We start from the raw sequence: 11,408 nt of genomic DNA, 5'->3' as shown, positions 1-11,408 counted from the left end.
GGGCATGCTCGATCTTATGTTTACAGGCCTTTACAACTTTGTAACTTTGCCAAAACCACTGGCCCTGTTAATTCAACATGAACCTTGATCTTTATGCCACATATTATTCAGGCTTTAAAAAATACTGGTATTTACGTATCTGACCTTAAGTGATTTAAATATGTTTGCACAGCTTTTAAAACAAACCTGAAACATGTTTATTTCAATCGAGTTTGCAGCCTATTTCAGAACTGCTAACTATTCTATATTATAATTATTATTAAATGTTCAGTGAGAGATTCAGCTCGCATGCATCCGGATACATTATAAGAATAAAAGAAAAACCAACAGTTTTTTTTTTTGCAGTCTATTTTTTGTTATCATAACCTTATTATTCTTGCATGTGCTCCATTATTGGTGCCCATGGATCAAGTCCCCGTTTAACGGAAGGAAAAGCAAAACTCTAAATGGGCTACTTTGGGAAAATACTTAAACAGGTTGAGGATCCTGCTTCTTGCCAGTAATTGCACTTGGTCTCGATGTCTCTAAACAGCCTTGATAGTCTGTTGATCCGGGTGCTAATGAACTCAAATACCTGCCTTTGAGCTCGCTCACATCGGACAACTGGAAACCTCTGCAGCCCAGAGGCCTCAGATCTGTTGTGTTGCAGCGGCAGGAGAGAGAAACAGAGCAGACATGAAAAAAAATATATCGTGTTCTTAACATTCAAAACATGCAGGCCCACAACTTTTGAATGCGACGCGTGGGAGTGTATTCCACCCTCCTTTTTTTTTTTCTGGGGCTAAGGAGAAATACTCTCCTGCAGGCCCACAGCAATATTCACCAGATGCTTTGTCATTTATTTTTAACCCTCGTGTATATTCTCTTCTGTCGGCAGATAGCACACGTACACTTCAAAGTCCACTCTGTAGCAACTTGTGACTCCCGCATGTAGAATATGAATATGAGTGTGCTTTCTTGATTAGTATGCAGTCGTTCTGGTTTGTTTACATCATGCTTTGGGGGGGGTCAGGATTAAGTGAGTGTTATTGGGCTTTAAAGAACAAACAGACATCACGTTTCTTGCTCTGTTCCACGCATGTATTATTGTTTTTTGTCACAGTTTAGCTGTTGCATTGTTTTGTATTTTTATTTTTTTTTATCTGGACCAATGTTCCCTCTACATTAGTATGAACAGATTATTATGCATTTTAAAATGTTACATTTTATTTTTCCTATATTTTGAATGAAGAAGAAATCATCCGACACATTTGCGCCCTGCACCACGTCTCATTGTATCCGAGCCAAATAAATCGATAGGCAATCCAGCAGAGAATACAACAGCAAAGTGACAATAAATAAGCGAATTTGCTCAAATTGAGTTCATCTATAGCTCAGTCCATATCTGTTGTGTAGGTTATTTCTGTGCGTTACAGAAGGCTGTTTCATTGTGCTATGCTGCTGGGCCCATAGCTTCCAATTGGTTTTGGATCAATTAAGATGTCCAGTTGAGTGTACAATTTTTTTCACCGGTGTCTTTAAGTGCACAGGTGAGACAAATACACACACGCACGCACACAAAAAAAACAGACGCTGCTCTCTCGCTCTACTGCACGCGCACAGCCGCGTAATAACGTCTCCACAGAAACCTAAAGAGATTTCATTCAAATAGAAACGTGTAACAGCTTTGCACACATTCGGGGAAACCGGAAGGTTTTGAATCCACACTGATTCTGACCGCAACTTACACACGCCATTGATTTTCTCAACCTATTTCAGTTACTGCGGCTGCATCATCAAGTCAATAAATGAAAGCTATAGCGCCACGCGAGTTTTTATTACCCAAATATTTATTTTTGCTGATTTTGCCCAAAATGACCACCACCCCTTTCCTCACCCACACTGAACAGATTTCACACAGGTTCTGATAGTTTCCGTATCATTCCCCCCTCTGTCTGTCTTTCCCTCTCATGGCCTATATATACTAATTAGCAGATATCCTATTGATCTTTGTGTTAAATGCCCCTCAGGCTATTAGATGGACTCCCAGTCATGAACTTGGCCTGGCTCAACAGTTTCTGATGTTTTGACAGAAGTAATAAAACCCAACCCATAACACTTTAAAACCAACAATGGAGCTATGTTGAACTTCTGGCTAAACGTTCAGGGTCCCGTGCATGCTCCCATGTATTACTGCTATGCAGCTGTAATGTGTGTCAGATAGCACTCCTCCATGTTCACAGATTAGAGCCTGGACATAAAAATGATAGGATCATCAAACGAAGTGGAAATGTAATGTGTCAGTGTCTTGTTTGGTAGAGACTGCAGTTCATTGGCTGCTTTTTATGTACTTTTTATCAAACTCGACATGTCCCAGTTTTAGTTACTTTTATTTTAAAGTTAGAGCATCAGTGAGCCCACAGACTTTCCGCAGCATAAACAAGTTCAGTTACTAATGCTGTCGCTAATTGATGAAGGCTAATGATTAGCAGACAGTGCCTGTAGACTCAAAGCAATTTCATTATTTTAATTTGAATGTCAGTCTCGCCAGACATAATGCAAAATGAAAATACCTGTGAGATCTTGATTTTGTTGCTGCAGACCTCTCCTAGATAAAACACGGTGGGAAACCTGAGCCTCTTGTGGTCACAGAGCCATTTGCATTTGTGTGTGTGATGATGTGGATGATCTTAGCAGCGCTCTGGATCAGGCAACACCAGTTTTGCAGTTTTAGGTCTTTGTCTAAAATGACAGACTGTGACCGCTATGATGATCACATTCTTGTGAATCTTTGTTTTTCCAGTTCTCAGAAATACTCTTCACCATCCAATCAGGAAGACCACCTGCTTTGCAGTGATTTTTGTAAAATCAGTTTTTTTTAAATACAGAAATGCTTCATTTACTTTCTCTGTTGAGGAGGGTTTTTTTTTCGAAGCATTTGAACATATTTTAGGACCATTTGTGTCAATTTTTGAAGGATTGAAAAATTGTGTAGCCGAACTAATTGCATCAGTCCACATTTGGCACGGCCACATATGCTGCATAAGTGCTTGATTATGGAAGTTTGTGGGATGTGAGTTCCTCATCCCCAGTGTGTGCACACACAGGATACAGTTTAGTGTGTGTTGTGAGCAGTGACGCTCATAGTCTTCTTTCCATATTTATTTCCAGGGCTGGTTCTTAATCCTTTTCCAGTGAAATACCTTTGCACGGTACCTATTTAAAGACAACTGTATTCTCAGATATATGACATGGAAATTAGTTTAGTCATAAACCCCCAAAAGGCACTTTTATTTATAACTCAGCCCTAAATTGACCTATTTGTAGCATATTAATTTGTCGCAGGAAGACGTTGGATAAGTGTAGGTTTTGGTTATATGGTTACAGTTAGTTCAATGGCAAGCCACTGTCAGTTTCAGTAACATATGGTCAACATTTGATTCACATAATATATAATAGGATACAAAATAAAGATGCGTTTTATAACCATATCTTCAAATTTGCTGTGAGAGCCGACTCCACAGATTGTTCTCCACAGTAAAGTATTCCCTGTAATGTGGAAGACGGTGTAGTCTGAAGTCTCAGTTCTGCTCTTATTCCTAAATCTTTGAAACAGCCATTAAGTCAAATGTATTTTCTCTTCCACCTATGTCGGGAATTCACTGAAGATTTACTACACAAAGAATAGTTACTCTATGAATTACCTGAATTCTGAAGCTTTAAAGAGGGATGATTCATTTTATGGAAGCAGAGTTCAAATGGGATATTACCCTTTTTTAAATAGTCCGTTTTACGACTCTTCCACTGCCAACTTTTTAATGTTTTCTTTCACTATCAGCGACTCCATCTCTCCCCCCTGAACGCTGTGTGAGACAGTCTTTTATCTCCGGGGAAATGCTTTTATTGTTATTCAGTCAGTTGCTGCTGTAAATATGCCGCCGCCGCCGCCGCTGCTGCTGTTTTGGCCATGTGTCCCAAAAGAGTCGTCTCTAATCTGGTGAAGTACAGGTGCCATGAAATGTGAAAATAATTTAGAAATGTGGACATTGGTATGACTCCTGAATGAATCCCATGTGTACAGAAAAGCCCTCAATACCCTTCTGTGAGTATGAGGTTGTTATCAATCATTTATAAAATACCTGATCCCCCCCAAAGAGTCTTGCATCATTCTCCATTGCAACTTTAAAATGTTAGTTTTTTTGTTTTGGGGGAACTATATTGAATAATCCATAATCAGTATTGCGCTTACTTGAATTGATAAAAGGCCAATACTCTCTAATTCAAGACGGTATCTCACTGTGCATACAAGAGATGGAAATAAAGACAGAGCTTTGGCTTTCGTTTATTGGATTGAGCAGGAACCGCAACAAAGCAGAGTGTTGAGGTCACAGTGACTTTAATGTCAACTGAGACTCACATTTGACTGGCTTTCCTTAGCTCTGTGACACATGTGCTTGCACACATAGAAGCCATGCAGTACATGCACACTAATGCAGATGGATCCTGGATGGACACACACGCGCACACACACACACACACACACACACACACACACACCCACACACACCTTAGTGGTGACAGATTTTTGGGCAATGTTAGGATTTAACCCCAATCAATCACAAACTAGAAAGGTTGAGTGTAAATGTCATCCAAACAGCAGGAGCTGGCACTCTTGGCTGGCTAAATACGTGTGTGTGCATGTGTGTGTGTGTGTGTGTGTGTGTGTGTGTGTGTGTGTGTGCGTGCATGTGTGAGTGAGACTGTGAGAATCAGTGCATGTACCATACAGTTGTTGGAGGTCCCTTCACTGTTCTGAGCTTTGACCTTGGCACAGCGATGGGTGGGCACCTCTTACACCTGGACACAGGCACCCACACACACACACACACTCGTAGACACACACACACACACACGTTTTAGCCCCATGCTTCCTGCCTGGTCTCATGCTGGCGAAGTCAAATTTTGAGTTGACATACAAATACCATTGCATTAAGCTCTTGCACATGGCTCTAAATCCCATTCATTCCAATGATACATTGACCTCACATTATCCAGTTGGCAAATACATGCCTCTTTCTGCCTCGCACCATGACCTCACTCGCCATGTTAGTAAAAACACAGCAATCTCCCGATCGTTTGGCGGCGGAGACTGTGGCATGCCTGAGAGACTTTTAAGATGTATCCCTGATGTTTTCTTTTTTAGCAGCCCCCTGTTTTTCGTCTCTCCTCATACCCTCCGTTTTCAGCCTGCAGATGGGGGCAGGGTCTTGTTAAAAATAGCAGCGGCATGTGTTGGCGAAAAGGGGGGTTCAAAAAAAATGAAAAGCCATTACACTGCAGCTAAATGCATTTTGTCTTGACCTGTGGCTGCTTATCGAGTTACGTCCCTCCACTGCCGGGCCGTGTCTATAGGACTCCATCCAGCTTCTCAGGGCTAAGAATACACCACGACTGCTGGAGTCATCCAATAGGAAATACCTCATCCTTACTTCTTGAGTGTACTGATTAACGCTAAATGATTATCTCTCTGTGTGTCTGATTGTGCACCTCCCGCTGTCAAACAGTGTGTGTTGTTTGCAAAACAAGGGGCAAATGTGTCGAGTCCCTAATTAGCGTGTTTTAGCAGCCCTCATGATTCCCTCTTGCATTGTGACCAGTCTTATCTGGGTCTAATCCCGATTTGTTTGGTATTAGCCCGCTCACTTTCTCCCGTTTCTCTCTCTCTTTCCTTTTATTACGACATTTGTCCTCACCCTGCTCTTTTCCTTTCATCCAATTCCTGAACGTCCTGTCCTTTTTGTTATCCCCTCTTTTGTTCACGCCGTGCTCTCTGTTCTCCGTACAATTTTGGCGTGAAGACAGAATTTCTGCGTAAAATGAACGCGAGTTGGGTAACAATTTAATATTATTAGTTTTTTTCTCCACAATGGCATATTGTGATGTAATGACCTTATCATCGTATCGTTTTGCACATTTCTGCTGTCCACATTAATTAATTAAAATAATTACTAAATGAGTTGTTTCACATGTACAGTTCAGTCTAATGCACTACAGTGGAAGACAGTTCATTGGTTCAAACGTGATTGACAATTGCTATATCATATGTATTGACTTTGGAGTCTTTTCCTATTAATACTGACCAGCATTAAAATGAGCTAATGATCTCAGCTGGTGGGCTAAAGCTGTCTGATCAACGTTGGTACAGAAGTAAGCGTTGAAGCCAAAAGTAAATACAGGAACCCTTTTGACCAGCTGACGAATACATTTGGTTATCAACACACATGGTGAAATGTGACACTTTATTCTCAGGGAATAGCACTCAACAAAACGATTTATTTTCCTCAAAAGTTTTCTTCTTCTGATGTGTTTCACATATTATAGCTCATCTCTCCGCACACACACACACACACACACACACACACACACACACACACACACACACACACACCCTCCAGTCCCAGTCCCAATCGGGCACTGCTGATAGTGGCTCATCCTGTCCAGATATGATAAGCAGACAAACTGCTCTGTCCCCTGGGCTGTTTGTCTGTCTCAGGAACAGACTGTTGTGTAGCAGCAGCAGCAGCAGCGTGGCTCTAAACTCCTTCTGCCTTGCCTCCCCTTTCATCAGGCCGCCAGTTCTAAGCCTTGGCTCCATCTTCACTTCTATCTCTCCCACTCCTCCCTCACCGTCTTCTGCTTCGTCATTACCACAAAGATGGGCAGTGTCTCATTAAAGCGGATTAGAGACATATCCGCGTCTCACGGGGGCAGAGCGGGGACGTTTCTCTTCTCCAGTCCACCCACCCAACCACCCCCCCAACCACCCACCCTTTTTCTCTCAGAGATCAGGTTCTTTGATTTAGCCAGATAAAGACCCCTTTCATGTCGGTGGGGACGGTTAGCGATTACACTGTCAGACCCATCGTTTTGGTTGAGTTTGACAAATTTGCCGCGCTGGGTGGGGCGGTTGTGGGGATTGTATTGGGGGGGGGCGAGCAGTGTACAAGGAGATTCACCGTAATTGAGCCGTCATTATCCAGTGACCCTGCGCCAGGCGCTAGTGCGTAGGGCTCACCAGTTCTCTATTTGTTTAATACTTGGCTAACTTTCTTTGTGAGTATGATGGATAGAAAGAGAAGGAGGGAGAGGGGGAGAGAGTGGAAGCGGGACACCGGTCCCCAGATGAATGCCTCTGCTTATTTGACCGCCTCTCTTGAGCGCTGCTGTCCATGGAAATTGGCTCCGCTACATCGCCGCTGCAAGTTTCTTTTCTCACCCGGCTCCTCCCTGGTGCAACATAATTAGGCCCATATCACCGGCTGCCATTTATTTTCATACAAAATGAAAACTGGTGGCATGTTGATTACTGAACTCCCCAGGGACAAAGGCCCACTATTGGTGTGGTTTAATTTCATTAAGTAGAGTGTGGTGCACAGGATAAATATATTAAGAGCTCGCTCTCATTGCAGGCCCTCCATTTACCTCAGCCACTCTGTATGCTAAACAAATCCTTAGGTGTTACAGTTGTGGAATTGGAACAAATCTCCTGAAATTGTTTGGCTTAAATGAGGCACATTTCCATGGAGTTGATACTTTTGTTCTCTGATGGTTTTCTGACCTGTTACTTCTTGTCTGATCTGGTAGTACTTGTTGTTCAAAAATAAGTACATCTTCTCAAAAACACATGATTAATTGTCTAATGTTGAAGTTGCTGTATTTCGTCATAATATGCTTAGAGATATTACAGACATGTTGCTCAAATAGATGTCCAGACATCTCCATTTGGTTTTTCACTGACTGTATATTAGAGATGTGGGTTAGAAAGATGTCCCGTGGGAGAGAGGTCTGTCCCTGGCAGGATAGTGTGGCTGTATTAGCCCAGGGATTTTTATGAAGCAAGTCAGAGCTCTCCTTGTTAACCTGGAGTCAGATTGGATGTGAAGCGATGAGTAGGGCAGAATGTGTGTGTGCATGTGTGCGTACACTTGTTTGTGTGTGTGTAGGTGTTGGAGGGTTCTTGGCTAAAACATTTCAAGATGGCCCATTAGCCGGCGCAGGCCCATCCCCTCCCGACACTAGGATTCCTCTGTGCTGACCCCCTCTCCTCCACCTCTCAGCCCCTCTGTCCCAGAGGCCCCTAGCCTCATCCTGCCAAGTGTACGGTTCCAAAGTAACGATGAAGCTGCCTGCGTGTGAAAATATTGAATTGCAAAAACATCCCTGGGTGAGAGGGTGTGTGAATGGAGCTTTCAGCACCGGGCCCGACCCTGGCCCTGTGCTACTGACTGACGGACAACAAATGGCATTTTGTGTCCAGAGAGAGAGAGAGAGAGAGAGAGAGAGAGAGAGAGGGGACAGAGAGGGAGAAGAGAAGAGAAGAGGAGAGACACAGAGAAAGTGTGTGTGTGTGTGTGTGTGTGTGTAGGGGGGGGTCTCCAGTCTGGGGCCCTATATGCAGGTCTGAAATGCCTTATCACATGACCTGTCTGACCTTTGGCCCCCACTCAGCTAAGGCTGTCAGGCTGCTCTCCAACGGGGAGCACAAAGCCTCACAGCCTCAAAGGCCACCATTCACCCCCCCGTGCAGCCGTACTCCAAAGGTAATAGGTAAAAGTAATGTCAATGACCTCGACTTTCCCTCGCGCTACAGGAGGGCAAAACTCTTAAGATTCGTTGATAATGTCAAAGGTAGAAAGTGGCCATTTTGGCTCCTTATCCACTGACTCTACTTAGCTCCCGCGGGATGAAATGCAAAGCAAACCGAACCACCTCTTTCTGTGGCAAAACTTCTCTTTTGGTTATAGAGACATCTCATATTTTCATGCGTCCGAAACTGATGAGAACTGAGATGGAAAATGAAAGAAATGTTAAGAAAAAAATGTAGTGTTGTTTTCAGTTGCTATGCTCTGGGAATATAGTTGTGTAACTCAGCTTTCTGCGTTATCTAAGTATGTGAGTGTGTGTCTGTGTGTGTGTCTGAGTGTGTGTGTGTGTGGGACATTAGTGAATTTCTGATGTCTCAGCGGACTGACGGGGTCACAGTATGACCATAACCTCCTGTCCCGCTTTGCAACCCACACACTGGCATCTCTCTCTGTGTCTCTCTCTCTCCTGACCAGTCCTCGGATTCTTTCTTCCCTTCTCTTTTTCCCCTCCTTCTCTGGAACACTGGAGTTTCTCTCTCTCTCCGGTCTCCTTTGAAAAGATGCGGCGTCTTTGTCGGGCCTGATAAAGGATGCCATAGTTCCCCTTTTCCCCTTCTTTGTGGCCCGGGGCTGGCGGCTCCTGTAGAAGTGCAAATGGTATCCTCTCGGAGGGGCTATCCCCGCGGGCCCTGGAGGGCCCTCTCTCTCCTCCAGGCTTGGCTAATTACCACCCTGCCCCCCCTCGCAGCCCCAACCAGCTCCCTGGTCCCTGGAACCATGGACGGCACATTCCCACAACCAGCACCTGGCCTTCTTTTCTCCTGGCCCGCTTTGATGGCTGACACCCCAGCCTACCCCTCCCTCCTTCCTCATCCTCTTCTTCTCTCCGCCCCACTACCTCATCTCCCTTTCTCTCCCACCCTTTAACTTCTCCCTCTCTCACTCTCTCTCTCTCTCTCTCTCTCTCTCTCTCTCTCACTGACTCTCATTACTAGAGGTTTTAAATTGCTTTCTGACCCTGACAAACCGCTCTTGTTGAAAAGGGAGATGTCTGATAGGGAGGGCAGCGGATGTGAGCAAGAAATGGAAGAGACGAGGGAGGCAGTGGAACGTTATGTTTGTATGCGTCTATGGTCCATTACATACAGTATTTGATTGTTTGTGTTTGCCGAAGTATCCCTTAACCCATCACAAAACCCAAATTGCCCCCTAAGGCGACTGGATGTGTTAATTTGAAAAAAAAGGTACATCTAGTGTACGTATGCAGTTCTCACCCTAAATGCAACCACTTGTTTAACATGTTGTTAACGCAGGAACAAAAAGGTGTTTTTCTCTTAACATTAAATATTTAAAATCACTAATTGATATGGTTGGTGCCATGGTTGATCTTGCAAAGTTAAAAGAGAGACAGCAGAACATTGTATTGCAATTAGAGGTCTTTGGTTTGTGGAACTTGACCAGTGGTTCATGCAGATTAAGTTAATATACTGCCACAGTAATGCACACACACACACACACAAATACACACACACACACGGACACAAATATCTAATTTAGTTGCATTTTTGCGTCGTACTAGCCGTAGGCCTAATCAATAACCTGCCCCAGTGGATTTGACCAATTCATAGCTCGCCTTTGTGCAGTCTAGCGATCCCAGCGAGGGCATTTGGACAGCTTTCTGAGGAAAACAAATAGCTCTATTACAAGCTTGCGTCTCTGTGATGCTCAGTGTCCCAAAGGCAAAGTGCTCGGCCCGTATCAGTCTAATTGTATGTTCTCCACGCAGGAAAAAAAAAAGAGAGGTTTTCAGCATAACACAGGTTCACCTGGCAGAGTCCAGACAGAAAAGTGTTAAATATGAGAATCAGTATTTAAGAATTATATTGTTTGATTATCATATTTAGATATTTGCAATTTAAACTCGTTAAATAGACGGGATCTATACAATAAGATAACGTATCAAATATTTGAGTGATTCTTGTTCTACTTATCTGACGTGTGTAGGCTGATTGTCAGTCTTCCATGAGTTTTTAGAGAAGACGTTAGAAGTAATTTGCAGTTTTTATTTTTACTCTTTCCAGTAAAAAAACAAACAAACAGACAAAAGAAATCCCTGTTCAGCAAAGCCGTGGTTGCATGCATGTCCTGTGTTGACTCCAACACAACGCAGACGGAGGCAATGGGTGGTACTGTGAGCTGCACACACCCAGACCAGTTACACAAGTGTAGCAGAGTGTGGCTTTGGTTTGTAAGACTGAGACTACCTTAGTAAATATATACAAACAACGTTAATGCTGCCAGGATTTTGAATTCGTAGGTCAATGCCCCAGCAGGCTTAAGAAATGCTTTAACTAGCTTTTAATGTTTTATCTAAGGAGATGTAAAAAATGTCTGTAGCTCCCATCAAAACTAAAGGTGACGTGTTAAACCAACAGCTATTGTGACTTTTGTTCTTAGTTTTATAAAGGACAACCGTTTTAATCCTATACTTCTTTTCAATGACAATTGCGTCTTGTCTCAAACGTTGTCTGCCATCTAGTCTGGACATCGTGAGTGTCTCTCTGCTGCTGCCATTTCCCAGCCACAGCTGCCCTTCCCTGTGCAGTTCACACATCATCACCTATAGGACTAGGATGATGTCATGAACTGGGCTGCTTCTTCCTTGTCGGTCTCAACCGTAACGACCATCGACTCGAAGTTGGATCATCTAGAAGTGAAAGTCCCCTCTCGGATATCAGTTGGTGATGTTTGATGTTGGTTCATTTGATAGAGAATGTGCATGAA

At 43.4% G+C, this 11,408-nt stretch overlaps 1 protein-coding gene across 1 annotated transcript in view; it reads left to right on the top strand.

Moving 5' to 3' along the window:
• The first annotated feature begins 8,444 nt into the window (after positions 1-8,444).
• The window catches only part of prdm16 (PR domain containing 16), a 163,092-nt gene continuing 160,128 nt past the window's right edge, over positions 8,445-11,408 (top strand). Inside the window, exon 1 of the mRNA XM_076102219.1 lies at positions 8,445-8,579. Within this exon, the coding sequence (XP_075958334.1) occupies positions 8,445-8,579 (135 nt within the window). The remainder of the gene's footprint in view (positions 8,580-11,408) is intronic.

Source organism: Anarhichas minor, unplaced genomic scaffold, assembly GCF_050575085.1.
Source record: "Anarhichas minor isolate MPS153535 unplaced genomic scaffold, ASM5057508v1 ptg000003l, whole genome shotgun sequence".
Lineage (NCBI taxonomy): Eukaryota > Metazoa > Chordata > Actinopteri > Perciformes > Anarhichadidae > Anarhichas > Anarhichas minor.
Note: the sequence above shows the minus strand (reverse complement) of the source record. Positions and strands in the feature narration are given on the sequence as shown.